Here is a 21,954-nt window from a genome sequence, read left to right as displayed (position 1 = left end):
TCGTCCCGTGGTATAGAGAGAGAGAGAGAGAGAGAGCAAGGAGAGGAAAGGCATGGAGGCCAACCAGACGAGCACCTGGCTTGCTAGCCTACACTGGGGGTGGGGGAAAGGGAAATAGAAAGAGGAAAAGAGGGAGAGAGTGTGCACTGAGTGCGTGTGGGAGGATGCACAGGGACATTATAACCGGTCTCTTAGGCCGGTGCACATCAAGTAGTGTACTAGTGCACGAATTGCTTTTCGTGCCAGTGACAGGTGTGGCCACGGTCCGAGTATCTTTGACTCGGAGAACAGTCTTGAGTCCAATCTGTTTAAAGTTATCCTCAGAGGGAGGCGTTGTACGTCGTAGCGAGGGCAGGTACACAGTAGGTGCTCGATCGTTTCCTCGCATTTACAGGAGTCGCACATCGGGTTCTCGGTCATTCCGATACGATAGAATTAAGCGTTCGTGAACGCCACCTCCAGCCACAAGCGGCACAGCAAGGTTGTTTCGCTGCGGAAAAGGCTAGATGGCAGTTGTAGCCGTAGCATGGGGTCTAGTTTATGCAATCGGCAGTTGAAGGCACTTGAACTCCAGAAATCTTGCGACTTTTTGCGTGCAAGCAGGCGAAGTTCCCTGGCAGCGTCGGACATCGCCAAATGTATTGGACACGTCTGGGTGTCTTCGTGGGCAGACCGGGCAGCCCTGTCAGTAAAGTTGTTGCCGACTATGCGAGAGTGAGCAGGAATCCATTGAACGATAATGCTGTGTCCTGTTTACAGAGCATGGTGATGTGCTTCCCTGATGTCGGATATCATCTGCTCGTAAGTTCTGTGATGTCATCATCATCATCATCAGCCTGGTTACGCCCACTGCAGGGCAAAGGCCTCTCCCATACTTCTCCAACAACCCCGGTCATGTACTAATTGCGGCCATGCCGTCCCTGCAAACTTCTTAATCTCATCCGCCCACCTAACTTCCTGCCGCCCCCTGCTACGCTTCCCTTCCCTTGGGATCCAGTCCGTAACCCTTAATGACCATCGGTTATCTTCCCTCCTCATTACATGTCCTGCCCATGCCCATTTCTTTTTCTTGATTTCAACTAAGATGTCATTAACTCGCGTTTGTTCCCTCACCCAATCTGCTCTTTTCTTATCCCTTAACGTTACACCTATCATTCTTCTTTCCATAGCTCGTTGCGTCGTCCTCAATTTGAGTAGAACCCTTTTCGTAAGCCTCCAGGTTTCTGCCCCGTAGGTGAGTACTGGTAAGACACAGCTATTATACACTTTTCTCTTGAGGGATAATGGCAACCTGCTGTTCATGATCTGAGAATGCCTGCCAAACGCACCCCAGCCCATTCTTATTCTTCTGATTATTTCCGTCTCATGATCCGGATCCGCCGTCACTACCTGCCCTAAGTAGATGTATTCCCTTACGACTTCCAGTGCCTCGCTGCCTATTGTAAATTGCTGTTCTCTTCCGAGACTGTTAAACATTACTTTAGTTTTCTGCAGATTAATTTTTAGACCCACTCTTCTGCTTTGCCTCTCCAGGTCAGTGAGCATGCATTGAAATTGGTCCCCTGAGTTACTAAGCAAGGCAATATCATCAGCGAATCGCAAGTTACTAAGGTATTCTGTGATGTAATGCAGACTTGATGCTGTGAAGAGCTGGCTTAGAGTCACAAAATACAACCCAGTTCTCTGTCGGCTCTTCAGTATAGACATACAGATAGACTGATGATGATAATTATTATTATTATTATTATTATTATTATTATTATTATTATTATTATTATTATTATTATTATTATTATTATTATTATTATTATTATTATTATTATTATTATTGGAAGCCCTGTAGTCCTCAGTATAGTGCAGCCCACTTATAACTATTCACGAAACACGAAATCCTGTGCCGGTCTTCCCTCTTCTTTTCCTGACTTGGACAACTATATTTAGTTACCCCTCTTCTTTTCCTGACTTGGACAACTATATTTAGTTACAACTACTCTAGATATTTTACACAGTCTCTGTATAGACTGTGAATGTTCACGGGGCAACTGTAGATACTTTCCCGCCGCTTTCTTTTCCTGCATTTACACACGGTGGCAAACGCATGGACACTCACACGAAAATCAAGAAACGAACATGGACATTACTTTTTGCAACAATAGCGCACCAATACACCATAGAGTCATCCAATACGAACTATCCCCAGTCGAAGCACCTGTGAACGCTTTTTCTTTCTATTTCTTTCAGTTTTTACCCTCTTCACAGTCGACATTCAAGCATGAGGAGAGGGAACATTCCCCTATCATGATCAATGTTATTTGCGCACCACTTCGAACGAGGACTGAGGGACGACCGTCCTGGTTCCAAGTGGTGTGCAAATAACATTGATCATGAATTGTAACCAACTAGCCCAAACCAGTAACATTCCCCTATAGTGCTTGTTTCATCACGGTTTCTATAGTATAAATTGGAAAAGAGGAAGCCCACGCAGCCTCGTTGCTTTTCTAGCTCCAAGGTGGATAAGTAAAGCATGTAATCGAGAGTTCGACGGAAGCCCGTCTGGTCGGGAGGAGCCATGACAAAGAAAGACGTACACCGACCAAGTAAAACTCATTAAAAGACAAGCCTTGTTTACAATGGGCGTAAGTTTTTCTTGGTCGCTGTACGTCTTTCTTTGTCATAAATAAAACATGTGCTTACTTGGTCATTAAAATCGCCAGCTGTCAAGAACAAGAGTGCGGTCGTCTCCATGATGAACTTCGCGAAAAATTGAGTGAGAAGGGGTAGGACATCTGGACTTACCCCCTATACATATCAGTGCCTCGCTGAAACCGCTTACTGAACAAGCACTTGGCTCAAACTCACGAAATTGGGTTAAGTTTCAGCACTCGACCTTAACCTTAATAATGAGGTTGAAGTGAGGGTGCTGACAACCGCAGAAAGCAAAGGTTAATCTTCGAAAAGCATCTCAACCTTCAGGTTAAGGTTGAGTGAGGTCGTCAAATCTGATTAGAGGTCGAAGTAAGGTCGAGTCTTGTGAGATTGTTTGCCCGCCTGTCGCAGCAAATACAAAAATGGCAAGACCGCTGAACCAACGTGTCCGCGAAGTTTCCCTTTCTAGAGTTTAAAAGATGGCCAACTTGAGTACCGCTTCTGCGAGACCAACGCCACTCAGTAATCCCCTCTCGAGTTAGGGAAAGACCGGAAAACATTCATGGTATATTTCCGATGTTTGTGTACAGCTTTCAGTTTCCATAAGCAGCGCGCGAGCGAGGTCACTTGCGTGCCATCGGACCTTCGGCGCGATCAAGTATTTGCAGACACGCCGAGCTTCCCGCATGACCGACGGCGTGCGAGATTATACTTCGCAATCGTGGAAGTTTTTCAAAGTATTGCTATTCAGTCGCCCGATCGTAAATCCTATTGCGGCTGGTTGCGAAACGCCGTTTTGTCATCGTGACAACACTTCATGTGCCCCGCGATCACGCCACGCGAATATGTTCATGGCTATGCGCAATCTTTCCACTTGCGTGTTCGTACAAGGCCGAGCAGCGTGTTCTTGGCGGTCGCAGGCGCCGGACGAGCGCTACACAGTGAAGGTGACAGCAGCAGCTGCAGCGCAGCAGCAGCTGTCAACGCTAATACGCTTTCGCGCTCGACGCGATCAACGCTTTCGCGCTCAACGCTTTCGATCATTCCTCCAGGTCGCGCAAGGCGCACTCTGCTCAGCTGAGCATGCCATATCTTTCCACCACCGTGAACGAAGATTCGTTTACGGTGCACGTATTGATGTCGTTGAGCGATACTATAACGTCAGAATCTATGCCACTCGGTGCGAACTTTCCACTGTGCGCGAAACTGTGCTCTCTCTCCTCTCTCTCTTCATCCCCATACCTCCTTCCCCCAGTACAGGGTAGCAAACCGGACGTGCGTCTGGTTAACCTCCCTGCCTTTTCTGTCTTATATTTCTCTCTCTCTCTCTCTTTATGCCTCGGAAATACACTTGCCCCACCATTGGCATTTGCATCGCAATTCGCGCATGTTACGCGGGCGCAAAGTGGCAGCGCTTGTATAGTGCTAACAGTAGGGTGCCTCGGTGCACGAGCGCTCTGCTCGCGGCACCCTAGCTAACAGGAAGAAAAGTTGCTATAAAGCGCTGCTGGCTATGCTATACGGCCACGAATATATCGAATCAGTCGCCGAACGGCGCGACACACACACACACACACACACACACACACACACACACACACATACTGAATATATATATATATATATATATATAGAGAGAGAGAGAGAGAGAGAGTCATATCATAAGAAGCCAACCAACAAAGACACCAAGGACAACATAGGGGAAATTACTTGTACTTAATTGAATTAAAGAAAGGATAAATTAATGACAACGAAAGTGGCTGAAAAAACAACTTGCCGCAGGTGGGGAACGATCCCATGTCTTCGCATTGCGCGTGCGATGCTGTAACCAATTGAGCTACCACGGCACCATTTTCCTGTATACTTTCTTGGGTATTTATGTTTTACCACTAGCACTAACCTTGGGAGTGTTAGCCAGCGCCACCACTATATATATATATATATATATATATATAGTGTTATCATAAGAAGCCAACGCACTATTGTTTGTTGGCTTCTTCTGATATGACTAATAAAAATCGGGCCCATCGGTTTCATTTCTTGTCGTACATATAAGATGAAAAAAAAAACGAAAATGTGCACGTGAGACTACTAGTAAATGAGTGCGCGCGCTCACGTCGTGCATGGATGCGAGCCACGTTCTCAGGAAAAGTACGTGTAGCGACGATCGAGCCTTACACATCAAGGATATTGCATTCCAGTTACTCCTTTCTTACCTGTTCCTATAGGTCGGCGGTCAGCTGCTTGCTCGCCGACATTCTCCCACTGATTTGCATGAATGACCTTTCTCGGTGTTTTCAAAATATAGACGCTGTCCGTACTTATTGAAAAGGCATGTGGATGTGGAGAGCGGCTGCGTTTGCGCAGTAATATTATGAGAACTTGGTTTTTTTTTTAAACGTAGAATTTATTAGTCATTAAAAACAGTTTCGCAGTAGTTAGAAGTTTAGTGCCAGTATTCTCGTTTCGCGCTTAGGCACGCCTGGTGACACTTTTGTGGAAGCTTCCTATGTTATATACATAAATGCGGACATTCATCCTGTTGATGTAAACAGATGCCTTGCTGCACGCGCTGCCTTCCGCCGCAGAGCAACAGTTTTGCACAACATCGTTTCCACTTCTCTGTACATATTATCCTCGGGCCTCCATGGCGATCGGTGTGCCACCTATTACAAGGTTGTTTTCGCTTTGTTGCACGAGCCTGTTCTCGTCAATGTAGTGGGCCTTGCAGAACGCCGCAATTCGGTCGATGGCCTCGAGCATCATATCTTCTGGCACCGTGAGTACGATGCGGAAGTAGTTCGGATAGTGGAAACACTGCAAAAGTAAAGTGGGCGTTTGTTACGGTCAGCGATTGATTAATGGGAACCCTAACTAGGACAAATACTCCTGTAATATCTGCGGGCTAGTACTACTGAATGCGCAGTCGGGCAAATTCGTGAAGTGAATGGCGCGCGTCGCAAATAATATCCCGTTATAGTAACGCCGCTGTGATAATTGCCGGTACGCAGCACTTAAAACTCTTCCTTTCTTCTTAGGTACAGTCGGAAAACACAACTCAAAGTCGTGCTCACACAAGCGGGTGCAGTGGAGTTCGTACTGGAATTTGAAAAAAAAAAAGAAACTTACAGCCTTAATTTCTGAATTCCCCAACGGAGGAGTTGCTCGAGCCATGTTCTGCCATGCTCATTTCTGTTGTTGAGATGCAAAATTCTAATACACTGTAGCGCTAAAACTCCGTGCACGCGGCCGCGCCCGCCGCAGATAACGCAGCCACGGGGGCCCCTAGTGGCTCCGCTCTGTCTAGGGTGCTACGTGAGACGCACGATAGCGCGCTTTGCCTGGGGCTGTCTGGAGGCAGTCTGGAGCGAGCTGCCTATCTGAACGACGCCGCAGGCAGGCTCGCCGAATGCCGCCGCCAGAAACTTGTTTCACATCTCTTTCCACGTATACTTGCTATCTTTGTTTACGCATGAGAGTCCGGCGCTTTCTAAAACCGGAGGCCCTGACCAGAATGGTGCTGCCGACATGCTCCGTGACGTACCCGTCCTGGCAGGCAAAAGACGGATTCCTCCGCGAAGAGGGCCTTGACGAATTCGGCGTCGCTGTCGTACTCGGGGAATTTGCTAATCTCGAGGCCAACCTGCGAGTTACAGAAGAAGCCAGGGATCGCTGTCGTCAAAACTGACCATTGCGCCCTCTCTAGCGGAGAGGCTCGCGTCCGGCGTTGCCACTCACCATCAAGTACATGGCGCCCTGCGGCATAATTGGGCGCAATCCTGGAATAGTTGATAACGCTTTGTACGCATTCTCGGCGTTTTTCTGCGAGGAATAAGAAGACGGGGAGAGAAGGAAGAATGTTAAGAAATACGAGTAAGGTGACGCGACAGTGCGTTCAAGTCGGTTCGGCACGCCATTTAGGTTCCTTACTTGCACTGCGGAAATAGTCTCCTCGTAAAATTTCTTCGGCGTGTTCTTCAAAATGGAAGGGAGCGCTCCCTGAAGAGAGATAGAGAGAGAGAGAACGGTTGTTGTGAGGGCAAAGTACATCACGTTAGGGGAATCTATAGGGGGGACTGTCTAGTAAGATACTAGTTTTCGGGCACCTCTGATTTGTTATTTTGTTTTGCTTTCTTAGTAGTGACCATGCATCCTTACGAATCCAGTTACATGCCTCTGTCTTGCACATTCTTTTGTAATTTTTCGTTTCTCGGTGCTTGCAGACTCAGTGCATCTAAGTAGTTTTGTGGGTCTGCTCTGTTTGCCGCGTCATGTTTGCCACCAAGTTATTGTTTTAATTTTGCCTAGTGTCCTACCTATCTTTCTGAAAGAAAAAAAAATACACGCCCGCAAAGAATTCCCAGCATCAAACTTTCTGAACCACTACCGAAAACTTTGTTTTTGTACGCCTCCGTTGTTTGTGGTCTGCCTACTTTTCTGCCACCAAACCTCCAATTGCCTTTTAAGGCTCACTCACACTAGGCCGACCCGACAACCATTTCGGTCTGCCGACTGTCGGCGACAGCGTTTTCTACCTTCGTGTCGGCGCCTCTGTCAGGCTGTACCGACGCCGAGCTCTCCGCCGACCGTCGGCATATTGTCGGCGTCGGCACAGTTTGACAGAGGCGCCGACACGAAGGAAAAAACGCTGTTGCTGACAGTTGGCCGACCGAAACCGGTGTCGGGTCGGCCTAGTGTGAGTGAGCCTTTACTAATCTCTATTGCCGGTCATGTTCACTTTCCCCCTGGTATCCCTGAAACCAAGGGTTTCAACAAGGCCAGAGGAGCCTAAGCCGACAACTGAGTGTCGCTGGGTGACACTGGTGTCATTCAGTGCTTTTCCAGCACCCCTATGGGCCTAGTTCCTTCTTTTTTATTTATTATTTCTATTCTTCGTGATTGACCATTCATTCACTTCACATACTGAATTTTTACCTGGATAAGGGCGTTGCCTCCCATTATTTTTTGGCTCAACGACTGCAGCCCTTGCTTCACCTGTAAACCGGAAATAAGAACAAGTAAAGAACAAACTCAGATTACTGGAGCGAATTTCCAAGTGTACGCGTACATGCCCGCATGCCAACCTCATCATGCGGTCTCTGAATCTTTATATCACTGAGCTGCGGTGTTTGATTTCAGCGCTGCACACCTAATTTTCGGGCTGTGAGCGCGAGCGCCCCACACCAGGTGACGATATGGGAAAAGTAACTTTGTGCCCATCTTGCGTATCTTGTCCTTAGTCGGTACGCTGCGTTCATATGAAGTGTTAGCACAGCGCTGTAAATGCGTCCTTCAAAAGTTCCGCTGTTAGAGAGCTATATAGGTTTGACAGCCGAATGGAAACACTTGAACTGTAGACCGGAGCTACATGTTTAGCGAAAGGAAATGACTCGAAGCCCCAACCTTGGTGTTCACGTTTTAAACGGGCAAAAATCGGTGAGCAACTCACCAAACTGTGGCGTCAACGCAAAAAGTTGCTATCATGGCACCTGTAACAATACGGTTCTGAAAAGGAGAAAGCGCCCTTGTGAGGGGCACACAGGCTCACCCCATGCGCGAACACGTCGTGTCTATCGTGGATTACGATCCAACCTGTTCGCCAGCCAGGAACCAGGAATCTACACAACGAGAGAGAAAACGTTTTTGCTCTTAATTTCTTCCACGTTGGAGCTCTTTCTCTGCTTTACGCAGCATTCAACCTGTTGTGTAATATTCCCTCCCCCTCAGCCTCCCCCCAACCCTCATCCCACGACGTACTTTGTTTAAAATCTCATTTTCATGTGGTCTTTCTTATTCTTTGCCAGCTACATACGCCAATCTGAGTGAACACGTACCAGAAGGTGTTGGTCCCTAGAAGTTTTTCGCGTACACCCAATGTATAACGCTATCTTCAAGTTGCATTTCAGTGCATAAGAGAGAGAGAGAGAGAGAGAGAGAGAGAGAGAGAGAGAGAGAGGGATGCATAGATAGGCAAGAAAGTCAACCAGGGGTAGTTCCGGTTGACTACCCTGCACGGGGGGAAGGAGTAGGGGGACAAAAAGAGAAAGAGAGTGGAGTGGGGGTAAGAGTAAGAGACGAGCACAAACAAACCGCGTACGCTATAGAGCGGTAGGGGGTGGCGTTCTTGAAATCTATCCCGAAGGCCTATAGAACGCAGGAACCTTAGTAGCGCGAGTAAGGCCTTCAGTGCGGATGTTCTTTGGGAGTACTGACCTAAAGCTTTGAGTTCTGATAGTGGACGATTGTCCAATTGGTCCAGTATTTCAGTGCATAAAATAACACGTTCGTACATACATATTAGGGATCAGCGATTATCTTAGAGAGCGAACATGTAAAAAGAATCTCATTTTATTTTATGTTCTCTAATTCCCATCATCTTCTGAGTATGCTCATTACGACAGCCAAAGTCATTGCATTACCTCTTTGTGAGGCCACTGCAAGATAAAATGGGCACATCTTCACTTAGGGATCCCATTGGGTGGTACTGCTGGCCTTCGAAAACCTGCGAAAGAAAAAAAAAATACACATAGACGCCACTGATCGGTTTAGCCAAATTCTGATTTATTCGCAACTTTTGATGGACTCATGCGCGGAACAGATGTAAGAGTGCCGTTTTGTTTTACTTATATGACCGCGTACTCTAATGCCAAGGGGACGCGCGACAAGCGGTGATCCCTAACCATCACTGACCTTCCACGGAAAAACTGGTTGGAGCTATCTGTAATGCGGCATATACATTGCTTATACCCACAGGAAAAAGGTTGTTGAAAATCATTTTCCCCCTCATCTCCAGCAATGAAACGATGCAATTAAAAAAAAGTTATTAAGGACTGGATGGAATAAATATGCTTTAGTTTTCACCAACTTTTTTTCGGCAAGCAATAAACAAAGAAAGAGTGAGGAAAAAAAACGCACCAGCGTGCGAGACATTTACCGCAGGGACGAAGTTGCGTGCACAATAACATTTATTGAGGAAGTGAGTAAATAATTAAGGTAAAATGCATGGAGAAATGACAAAACAAGAACAATTATCTGCAGGTAGCAGAACAATCAACGATATGCAACAACGTGCTGGCTTTGTCCAAACTAGGAGTGTTACTTACAAAGTGCTCATATATCTCGTCGGCGATGACGGGTACATAATTTCTCGCAGCCACAGCCAGGATGTCCTTGAGGTGTTCTTTGGAATAGACACTGCCGCACGGATTGCTCGGGTTGTTGACCACGATCGCTGCGGTGTTCGCGTCAATCTGGGACTCGAGGTGCACGAGGTCCACTGCCCAGCTTCTGTCGGGCTGCGAACGGTTAGGTGGGTCAACTTTCGGCAAACAAGATCGGTACCTGTAGAGCCGAGGTTCGGCCAAGACGGTATTGCACACTGCCCCACGGGGATTGTCTCTCACGAATGCGATGAAGGTTGTTTTACGATGTGCTTAACTGACTAAAAAGAAAAAAAAACTAAAGGGACACTAAAAAGCACCAACTCAGTTTAGACTGATAAGGTATTCTTTAAAATTGCGATTGTCGTTAATTTTGGATAATACGTTGATTATTTGCGGAGAAAAAAGAAGGCCGAAGTTTTTTTTTGTTTTGTTTTGTTTCCACCGGAACCCGAACGCCGGTACGTCAGTGTGACGTCATTGATTTCAAAGTTGTTGTTTTTTTCGTACTTGGACCGCGTTATCTCAGTAAAAGCTCCTGAAGCTTTCATTTCTTCAGTCCTTAGCTCGTAATCAGAATTCAACGTAGTTCACGTTTACCGATAAAGGATTGACCAGGCCATAACAGACGCCGCCTAAATCCATAACCTCACGGCGAGCTGGTGCGGGAGCTTCAAGGCGGCGTCGCCACCGGTCTTTCGTTTTTGCGCCTTTTCTGGCTTACCAAGCGTCTTATCGTGCTAAGAGGGGTGTTTTTTTGGCATTGTAGAAGGGTAATTCACTAATACAAGTGAAATCATTTTAAGCTGCATATGCAAATTACGCTTCTCGAATACCAAAATGGTCTGTGTTGTCGTGAGCACAGACTTGGTAAGGCAGAAAAAAGCGCCAAAACCAATACCAGTGGCGCCAACACCATTAAGTTATGCCGCATGATGTAATGCATTTTGGGAGGGTTTGCTGGGTTATAAACAAGTAAGCAGTACATTGCATTCTAAAGTGACAGAAGACTCAACTTCGCAAGTTCTGAAAAAAAAGTTTTCCGTATAGAAAAACGACCCAAACAGGCGAAATTACATTGAAATACTTGACTTTACGCTGAAGTAGCGGGGTTCCGCATTGCGCACGATATTCAAAAGGCATACATTGACCTTCGTTTTCTGCGTTAATCATCAGCCCTTTGATACCAAATAAATGCAAATTAAGTCTTAAAAGAATATTTCACGAGTGTAAGCAAATTTTGTGTTTCTCTTTGTGTTTCTTCCAATTTTCATTTGTTGATTATACCAGCATCTGGTTCAGCAAGGACGTTTTAAAGTAATTGGTAAAGACAGTGTAGTGGAGATGAATAATTTTTTCAGCGACACATTATTCACGCCCTGCGAAAGTAAAAAAAAAAATTGTGTTATAATCACTTAACTTGTTAATGACCTAAACTTGACAAATGCATGAATGCGTCTGGTCTCACTTCTCAAGGGCACAGTTTGGTTATGAGCAACGCGGTAGTTGGGCGCTCCGGATCAAATTTGAAAACCCGAGTTGCTCTAACGTGTACTGGAATCTCGGCACTCGATCATTCCACGCTTATTGAAATGCAGCCATCGACTCCGGGAATCTAAGCTGCGAACGATTCAACTTTTCTATTAAAATTACTTTAGGAAACAGGTTGTAATTGCATAATTGAAGCCAGTCAGTGTTCGAGGCGTGTCCAGTTACGTGCATCCCGAGGGTAGCGTCAATTGGGAGATATCCGTTCACAAACTTGAGGCTGAATGCATATGCGTTATACTTAATATTTTTCCCCGAACGGCATTCCTTTCGCACTGTGGAACAATACAACGGGGGCGAATATCTCGAAACATGCCTCGAGCACAGCACTATAGCAGTGCTGCACTCCAGTGTCCTTGGTTTTCTTTTTCTTTTCTTCTTTGGCTCGAAGTGCCTGAAAGGCTTTGTTGAAACGCAACAGTTTCCATGGGATCAGCTTAGTTTAGTATGAACACTCGGATGACGAATACATGAATACTTTGTTTAGCGCAAAACGACAGAGACAAGAAAGACGACAGGACATAGCGTCCTGTCGTCTTTCTTGTCTCTGTCGTTTTGCGCTAAACAAAGTATTCATGGATTCGCACCAACTAGCCCGCCAACGCATTGTGATGACGAATACATTTATGCGTACAATGCTGCTCAATGTATGCCCGTAAGGAATTAATAGTAGGCGCTGTTGTTGCTGTTGTTGTTGTTGTTGTAGCCTGTGGTGCGTGTGGCTCCTACCCACGATGGGGGATTGGCCAAGAAATGGGTGGATTATTCGAAATTGTTATGGAGCATAAATTTCCTAATAGCTATTGAAATAGCATTGAATAGCGCAGAATTACCTGTTAAATAAGATCAGGACGGTCATATTGAATGAGTAATAATTAATTTAAAAGTAAAAACAAAAAGAAAGAAATTTAGCACGGCATTCGTTTAGATTCTGTAAGGAATGTTCGGACAGCGAAGCATGCATCCCTGTGGCTGAATCCCAAAGTGGACGCTCCGAACGAAAGAATTGCAGGTTCTGTCAAGTCCAGGCCAATTCTTCGAAAAGGTATTTCCAACCATCTTTTTCTCACCGCAGTAAAGCGGCGACAAGATAGAAGAAAGTGGTGTATCGTCTCTTCCTCATTACAAAAAGAACAGAGAGGGAGGGAACCAAACCCGACCTGTGTAAATAGAAATTCAGCGAGGGTATGCGGCAGCGTAATTTGGTGAGGCAGACCTCAAGCATCTTTGTGTCACAGGATTCGCTATGCCAGGGAAATGCCAGGTGCTTATACTCTGGAGAAGCAGTCAAATGTGGGTTTGATAAGGCTAATCTTATTGATCGCATCCGAAATCTTGCCGCCGTGATCTGTGCTGTCACTGGTAGAATAGGAAGAACAGGGCCGGATAGTGATGCATTTGCCAGTGAATCAGCAGTTTCATTAAAAAACAAACCTTTATGCCCTGGCACCCAAATCAAATGAACACATTGCACATGGGCTGGAACTAGTAAGTGGAAGAGTTTTAGCATGGGTGACTCATTAGTAGCGGTAAGGCAAGAGCATACAGAAAGGGAGTAAGTCAGAATGGCAGCCGTTGTAATCATTGGGTCTAATTTACGTAAAGCTAGGATTACTGCTAACAACTCGGCCAGAAAAATAGGCACAAAATCAGGCAACCTTAATGAAAAAGACCATTCGAGTGCAGGACAAAATATTCCAATGCCAGCTTTTTCCTCGCACTGTGAGGCATCTGTTGCAATGATAACGTTTGTTTATAGTGTGCTTAGGTGGTCTTGCAACTTGGCGTTTAAGATGCCGTAAGGGAGTAGTTTCGCGTGGTTTGGAAAAATGTCATCGAACCTGATCTGTGGGTAATTTGAATGCGTATTATCATGAAGCACCTCGCGAATTTGTACATTTAGTGGTTCAAGTAATGTTTGCACAATTATAATCTAATGAATAGGAAAAAATAATTCTGGATCAGAGAGGAAAATAATTTGAAGGCGGTTTAATAGGGATTCATACAGCCTTAAGAAATTCTAAACGGTCAGAAGTGAAATCGGCATACTATGGGTGGGATTCTTGCCTCCAGATATAATACGGCATTCGAAACGTATTTTGGGAGGCCTAAGCACAGACGTAGCGCCTCTCGTTACAACAAAACTAGCGGCCGAAGCTTGTATGCTGGAACACCTGAGAATAAAACGCATCCATATTCTAACACCGGACGAACATACATCTTATATACCATCAAGAGGGATTTTCTGCGCATACCTGTTCTTCGGTTGCTCAACTTGCGCAATATGCCCATTGAACGAGCTCCTTTTGTCGCAATATATTCAATATGCGGCCGCCAGTTAAGATTTCCGTTGTAAATAACTCCAAGATATTTTAGTGACTCTACTTGCGGGATATCTTCGAGATGATAGTTAAGCGATATGTATACTGGGTCTTTAACGGGAAAAACAAGGATAGCACACTTATTAGCATTCAGGTTTAATTGTAAGCTATCCAGCCAGCCTTCCAGTTCCCTTAGATACGACTGCAGTATTTCGTAAAGAGAGTATATGTCGCTAGCCATACCAAAAAAGGCAATGCCATCAGCATAAACGTATGTACTGACACCTGGGTGAACGGGGATTCTGCTCAGTAAAATATTAAATAATACTGGTGAAAGTACCGATCCCTGAGGCACACCTCTTGTTTGCTTATATTTACTGGAAGAAAAGCCGATTCGAAAACAATAGAAATCCCTGTCTTTTAAAAATTCATGCACCCATGCTACAATATAGCCTGTAAATCAATGACTCTGTAACCGATTCGTTAACATTGTATGTTCAATGCTGTCATAGGCTTTACATATATCTAAGGTAACTAGAGCCGCGTATTGTTTTTTCTGTCTGGCGATGTTAATGCGACTTTCAAGGTCTACATGCGCGTGCCATATTGAATAGCCAGATCGAAATCCAATTTGACACGGACTCAACAATCGATTGTCGTCAATAAACTCTATTATATGTCCGAGAAGCACTCTTTCAATATATATTCTTTCAATAAGTTTCACATATATGTTTGATGTCAACGCAATTGGTCTGATGTTGTCGATAGTATACCCTACCCCTTGATTTTTAAGTAACGGAATAATTTTGGCGATCTTCCATTCTTGTGGAATCCATGCGTTACTAACAGAGTAGTTTAGCAACTTCAGAAGCTCACGTGGAGCTTCTTGAAATAAAATCTTTAACATTGCATTTGTTATGCCGTCCGGGCCAGGCGCTGTAGTTGGCAACTGTAACATAACCTTTGCTACTTCCGCGCTGTACCACTGAAAGGGCTCTGTCGCCAGCCTGCCTGATCGCAGCGCTGCTCTGCACTTCCACTCAGTTGGGCTAAATGTTCTACCGCATCATGCTTACGAAATATTGTTTGACATATTATATTGAAACTTTATTAATACGATAACATTCTGTGGCAGAACGGCATATAAAACTGAATTAAATTGAATTATGGGGTTTTACGTGCCAAAACCACTATCCAATTATGAGGCACGCCGTAGTGGGCGACTCCGAATTAATTTTGACCACCAAGGGACCTTTAACGTGCCCCCCAATGCACGGGACACGGGCGTTCTTGCATTTCGCCCCCATCGAAATGCGGCCGCCGCGGCCGTTAAAAAAATGGTACAATATGAATGGACTGCTTGAATCATGAAGCATTGCGGTGTCGGGAAGACGGATTGCTTTTGCCAAGTATGGTTCGTTTTTTTCTTTTTTTTTTTTTTTGCACGACGCTTCACGTTGTTGGCTCTGGTTTCCCGCACTTAGTGTTATAGCACAAAGCAGAAACAAATCAAGAAATGCACAATAACGTACCGTGTCAACACGGTACGCTCGGCAGGTGGAACATCTGCTGTACATGTCACGTAACTCACATGTCCAAAAGGCTTTCTTGGCGTGAAAACAATTGGCATATACAATAGTGCTGCTCGTAATCGTCGACTTCAGGTGACTGCTTAAAACTGGTTTTTATTTGTGAGCTTCACAGCCGTTCTTCAACCTTAAGCTGGAGACGTATTGCATTTGATGTAGAAGTTTAGGAAGAGGTAAATATTCTCACAGGCACTATTCGCGTTCACAGACATTCCGACCTGTCCAAATAAGTGGGCCCGTATGCACAGAAAGTTCTTATGCTGCAATTGTTCGTAAGGGCAAATTCCAGTCAATCTTAACGCTGGACATTCACTTAGCGAAGGCGGCCGGCCAATGGCAAAGAACACTTACGAACGAAAAGCTTTGTGAATTTGGTCCTGAGTGGTCGGATTATCTGGCGACTGTACTCTACTTAATACACTTTGCAGTAAAGCGCTTAGAATATAATGGGCACAAGACGTATAACTTGAAACCGTTTTGTGTATGTTGATCTTCATGCGTTGCAGTCAAAAGTAATGTCTAACCAACGAGCCTGCCGACTCATGTTGAGCAAGTTGTTTAAGTGTTGTGCAATTAAATTTTCCCACTTTAAACGATGAACACCCGTTTGGAAAACACTTCTCATTCTTCGGTTATTCTTACCAATAAATTGTAGAACTTGACCTTGATCCCAATGGACTCTGCATGTGTCTTGTAGACGGAAAATCCTGGCCTTGGCATCAGGATATTTTGTCCGCTGTTTGCGAGGACGGTGACGCACATCTCTAGTGCTTGTGAGCAGCCGCAGGTCAGAATAACGTCCTGCGAAACGGATGAGAAGGCTTTAATAATCGCGACTTTTGCTTTGCAACCTGTTTGAACCGTTGCATCAGTGCTAAACTGGCTTCGAAGCAATTTTTACCATTTCGCGTCCAAACATAAAGAAAACGAAGTGGGTAAGACATTGCTGATCTGACATCTGCTTGTGGTCAAGCAAGAATGTCGTTTGTTGCGCAAGTGACAAACAACCGACATACCGGTTGCTAGAATTTATGACATTTATATTAATTAATTCTTTCCTTGTTGGAATTGCCGATACACCAACGTGCGACGCTTGTGGGTCCGAAGAAACTGTCGAACACCTGTTGTGCTCCTCCCGTCAAATATGACATCCTGTGCATCTCTTTAACAGACTACACTATGCCGAGTGGAGACTAGGACATTATTCGAAACGAAAATTCTTGGACCCTGGCTCCATCCATCAATGGTGTAGAAAGTTATTCGTGCACTATTGCAGGTTTTGAGCAGCACCGGCCTCTGTGACCGCTTGTAGTCCTGCTGTGCGTCCGACTATGTGCGTGCAGTGCTCACTCGCTCCCTATTCTGCTATGTATATTCCTCCTTTCCCCTGCCCCCAGTGTAGGGTAGCAAACCGGACGCTAGTCTGGTTGACCTCCCTACCTTTCCCACCCTGCTATATATATATATATATATATATATATATATATATATATATATATATATATATATGTATATATAACGTTTTATTCGCCCGAGCCACTTTGTCACTAAACTGTAGCCATAAATGCGACCTCTCTATCCTCGAATGGACCACGATTCGTGGTCCAACAGACAACTTCGCATCCACCCTAAGAAGTTCTTAGGGTAGATACGAAGTTGTCTGTTGACTTTCTTTATATTTCTTGCAATTCATTGGCCGTGGTTGCCCGCGGTTCTGACGCAAAACACTGCGGGAATGGCAAAACCTTATCCACCCGCCTTGGTAGCTTAGTGGCTGTGGCGTTGCGCTGCTGAGCTCGAGGTCGCCGGTTCAATCTCTACCGCGGTGGCCGCATTTCGATGAGGGCGAAATGCAAAAGCGCTCGTGTACCGTGCATTGGGTGCACGGTAAAGAACCCCAGGTGGCCAGAATTGTGATTACCGGTGCCTCATAATCAGATCGTGGTTCTGGCACCGATAACCCCAGAATGTAATTGTTTAACCTTAACTCTATTGAATGGTGTCTCCGCACAGGCAACAAAGATGTTACGCTAGTCCTTAGCGCGCATCATTGGGGACCTCTTTGGTTCTCGTAACTCGGTGGGCTACTGATCAGCACGTTCAAAGGGCAAGATAGAAGTTATTCTTTATTCTGTAGAAAATCCTGTAGTCCGCGCCTCTACAGTCTTCACACCAAAACTTGATCAAGGCACTAATAAAGTTTTTACGTTGGAATGATTTATTAAAGAGGCTCAGACTTTTCCCCATCCCTATTTTTTTCGCGCGTTTGCTTTCTTTCTTCGCTATTCTTTCAGTCTTTCTTTCCCCCTTACACTTGACCCAGTGTGGGGTAGCACCAGAAGCTTCTCTTCCACTTAACCTCCCTGCCTTTCCCATCTTAGTTCTCAAAGCCTACCGACATGCAGTTCCAGGCACTGATGCATGGATATACTGTTGCTAGTGCCGAGTGCAACAACAACGACAACAACAACAACAACAACAACAAGCAAGCAAGCAAATGTTTATTCAGAAGAGGAGCGTGTGTGTACCAAGACGGAAAGGCAGAGGGGCGGAAGCTTATGCAACTGCCATAGAGCCTAAACCAGCTCGGCATTTTGGAGCTATACACCCATCCTCACCTCTTAACGTTGCGGCCAGGGTGTTGAACGGAACCGGAACCGAACTGAAAACCGGACCTGAACTGTTATTTTCAGCAGAATCAGAACAGAACTGAACTGATATATTTTTTTCGACATCTTGGAAACGAACCCGAACCTGATCTTCACGGAGGAACTGTTTCTAACAGGTTCGACCACAAGTTCAACCCCGGGTCTTCGTTGCTGACATTTTACGACCGTGCATTCCGCTGCGCTGGCGATAGCAAACGACGTACGCCTCTTGCGACAATTCGCTGCAGTGCGTGGAAACAGATGTGTGATTCGCCACATTGATCTCATTGGTCCGCTAAACCCCAGCTTCCATTTTGCCAAGTTCGCACTGTTTGATCGCACGCTTTTCCACGTCTGCGATCCTATATCTTGGTTCAGTAGTTGGTTGCGTCACGCTGGCCACGCGCAGCTTCGTCGGCTTCAGTTGAATAACTTCATCTGTGGTTTCGTGAGATATATGAAAGCACCAAAAGTTCTACACGTTTCAGGGTGCGCCGCGCGAAGGAAACGTCCGTGCAGTTCTTTGCGCTTCTTTTTCGTCACTCCGGAGTGCATTTTGCTCAATTTTCTATTGGATTATGTCAGACCTATCTGTTCTACAGCTACCAACAGTGAGTAAAATAACATAGTAGTAAAACAGCTGATTTAGTACCAAATAGTCAAGCAGTTGAGATGCCATGGCTCTATAAAGCCAGGATGTCTCAGCTGTTTTACTGTCTGCTACTAAATCAGCTCTTATTTGGTAATTTTCGTATATGATTTTAGTTCTGACATTGTCGCAGCTTTGCTGCACAGTTGAAAGTTGTTCGTTTCCGCGGTCTTCTTTGGGCGTCACTGTACGCGCTGTACGCATGCCTCAGAGCATCGCTGTAGGCATGGTCGGCCCGTACTGTCTAGGCAGCGTCGCCGTCGCTGTCTAGACAGTACGCCGTCGTTGCCTTTCGCGGAGGATACCACTAGGGCGCCTACCATGTTCAGGCACAGTAGTTAATGGTTCAATGGTTAAACGAAGGTGAACATTTCATTTTACGTTCAGTTCTCCGTAGAATGATCATTCGCCTTACCGCGATGAATGTCCCACAAAACTTTACTGCTGGTCACATCGGGGCGTGGCCATTTTCCAACTTGTTTCAACTTGCGCATCATCACGCCGCTTATATTGCAGTCAAACCGGCATCACCTGCGTAGTACCCTTGTTTTTGCACGCATGGGTAGTAGCAAATAGCAAATTGTGCGTATGTTAACTGCTCTTGAAGTAGGTCAGATACACGCACGTGCGCGTTCTCGTTCGATCGTCAGTCGCAAACACGCGCCATGCGGTACGTGGTGGCGCTGAGTGCGCGGGGAAAGTGCTGCGGAGGGGCCGCGGATCGAGTTTCGCACTGCGTACGTCCCACCACCATAGCACTCTTTATCGTGCCAGGCGGGGCCACGGGGCGTCGCGTCTGAAGGCAGCGAACGGCGCGGTGCGTGGCGGCGGCCAGCGCCCGTCGAGATTACGACGCTCGCTACGAAGGCGGCGGAGTTTGGTAACGTGAGCAACTGGCTCATTGTCAAGGCCACTGGGCATCACGCCTGCCGGTTGAAAATTGGCGACAGTTACGGCCCAGCTCCATTTATATTTCTCTTGCTCGCATGAATTTTATTTTTCCTTGTACTCAATACTTTCGACGTTCATTCGAGCTACCGGGCACATCTCGAATTTGTAGGCGCGACGCCAAAAAACGCGCCCGTATACACACACGTTTCCTCCTATCTTGCGCGATTGCAGACGCACTACGCAAGTGTTCAGAATGTGAGATGCACATTGTCGCCCATTATGAGCGTGCGTGCAGTGCCATTCGTGTTCAAATATTGTAGATATTCGATTGCAAAGTTCCTTGGTCCTCCGTGAAGTCTGGTTGTCTTTTGCAAGACGAGCACTGACCGGTGTGCGCGCTAATCTAGGCTTATGCAATGTTAATCAATACTTTACCAAGATAACGACCGTCTATTTTCGCTAACGTACAAAGTGTCATCGTCGCAAGCAAACCTTTGCGAGATGTACAGGTGCAGCATAGTATGTAGGTACATAGGAGGTCTGAATAATCAGTCATAAAACACCGTAGAGAACGCAGTTTTTAACACTGACTGTTCCGTATCCTAATTTCAACCTGAGATTGATTTCGTTGGTAGTTATAATAGAAAAAGGTAAGATATCAAAATTATAAAAGCTACACGGTGTCTGATCATCAGAAGTGCCACAGGACTCGAAACACACGGCCCCAAGAGGACTACTTGACAAAGCACATATTTATAACCTCAGTATACAGCTTTTTCGCGCCTCGGCGTATCAGGTGGTATGCGACGATGGTTTTGCACTACTGGCGGTCACTGGTTGCGTCGCAGATTTTGCAGGTACCTGTTGACCTTCTATTGGCAAGAAGTTACGTCCATTCTACTTGTGTAGGCTATGGAGAAACGAGTGTTTATTTGTATCGCTTTTGTGTTTTCTGGCCACCGCAACCAAGAGGCACGGTGAGCGCTAGACATGCATTTTCATATATGTTTTCATGCTCACTTCACCTGCATGACTACTGGAATTGACCGAGCTATCAATGTAGGCATGCGTGCAGTTACATCGAGCTCACGATGCAAAGAAAGCTTCACGGTTTGTTTGAGAGCAAGCAGGGATTTATTTTTGACACCAGGGATGGAAAGATGCATCCAATGTACATGCAGGCACCGCAAACGTGTGGTTTGTCTCGCTACCGCAGTAAAATTTGCGAACAGAGAGACGCGATGGAAAACAAGGACACGGTTGGAAAACGTCGTACGGGGTCTAGCTGCAGGAAGGGAAGCAAGTTTATGTGAATGAAGCCGTTCAAGGTGTTTGATAGGAATTCTCGGGACATCGACAGCAGTGTACGTACGGATCAGGTGATCATGCGCGATGACAACAGTTGCCGCTGTGGAAGCACACCTTGGAAGGCCAAGACGTGTCCAGAGTGCTTTGGCTTGTGCACACTGCAGCGCACGGAGATTTGTCTCACACCTGCTGACCTTCACAGAAAACTTCACCTCTGCCAGACCGAGGACTGTGCGTTATCAAGCTGCATCGTAATCAAGTTCAAGCAAGCTCGTGTCACGTTATCGTCAGCACCGTAACTTGGAGCCGTCCGTGCTGCACTTGATTTTAATAGTCCCAAGATGCCCCGTGTACATGGGGCATCTTTTGTGCCTTGTAACTAGCCTGCGTCGGCGTTCTGACGACAAAGTTGTTGCTGAGATCACATTCTGAGACATCATGAGAGAATACTTATTGAGTCATTCACTAATAATAATAATAATAATAATAATAATAATAATAATAATAATAATAATAATAATAATAATAATAATAATAATAATAATAATAATAATAATAATAATAATTTCACTATTGGCTTTAGCAGAATGCAACAATGGCATGTTTGCCGGATTGCAAAGCCACGGCGGCTTGTCGCATTGACGAGACGATCGCGCATCTCGTCGGTGCGCGTCCCTGTAAGCGCTCTGCACTGTGCTCCCGGCAACTTGGACAGCCGTCTGATGTCAAACCATAGCGTTCTAGGCTCTTGGTCCCGACCGACGTCCGAATTGCCGGCATGAAAAGCGCTTCTCCACTTCTTAACGCCATAGTTGATTGACGTATCATGACTGCGTTGCTTGCCTGCTGGCATGTGCACCGATTATGCTTCTTTGTTTATTCCTTTCTCTATTTTTTAATATCGCTCTGTTCATGGCAGCCAACCAGAATTTCCTCTGGTTACGCTATCCTCCGTGCTCTTTCTATCTTTCTCTCTCTGTCCATGTTCGCTTGTTTTCGTGGGGAGCCTTTCACCTTGACGCACAGAGTTAATTGATGTGGTTGGTATTTACGACGCTTGATCGTGTCGGAAAGTTTTGAAGGCAGGCTGTTTCACCAAGCCTCTTGTGCATGTTATGACAAATTGTTCTGCTGCTCATCGTTTGCGTTGCCAACATGTAGAGGTGCTCACTATAGTTTGCATCACACTCTCTA

General features: G+C 45.7%; 1 protein-coding gene across 2 annotated transcripts in view; it reads right to left on the bottom strand.

Moving 5' to 3' along the window:
- Window positions 1-5,032: 5,032 nt before the first annotated feature.
- Window positions 5,033-21,954, bottom strand: part of LOC126545385 (tyrosine aminotransferase-like) — a 97,011-nt gene continuing 80,089 nt past the window's right edge. For both annotated transcript variants that reach the window (XM_050193225.3, XM_050193224.2), the window contains exons 4-12: window positions 15,907-16,065; window positions 9,750-9,941; window positions 9,066-9,148; window positions 8,195-8,264; window positions 7,582-7,641; window positions 6,577-6,645; window positions 6,385-6,468; window positions 6,191-6,289; window positions 5,033-5,463 (exon numbers count right to left, since the gene is read on the bottom strand). In XM_050193225.3, the coding sequence (XP_050049182.1) occupies window positions 5,278-5,463; window positions 6,191-6,289; window positions 6,385-6,468; window positions 6,577-6,645; window positions 7,582-7,641; window positions 8,195-8,264; window positions 9,066-9,148; window positions 9,750-9,941; window positions 15,907-16,065 (1,002 nt within the window). In that variant the 3' untranslated portion in view covers window positions 5,033-5,277. The remainder of the gene's footprint in view (window positions 5,464-6,190; window positions 6,290-6,384; window positions 6,469-6,576; window positions 6,646-7,581; window positions 7,642-8,194; window positions 8,265-9,065; window positions 9,149-9,749; window positions 9,942-15,906; window positions 16,066-21,954) is intronic.

The sequence above is a fragment of the Dermacentor andersoni genome, chromosome 1, assembly GCF_023375885.2.
Source record: "Dermacentor andersoni chromosome 1, qqDerAnde1_hic_scaffold, whole genome shotgun sequence".
Taxonomy (NCBI): domain Eukaryota; kingdom Metazoa; phylum Arthropoda; class Arachnida; order Ixodida; family Ixodidae; genus Dermacentor; species Dermacentor andersoni.
The sequence above is the reverse complement of the archived record's forward strand: the minus strand, read 5'-3'. Positions and strand labels throughout refer to the sequence as shown.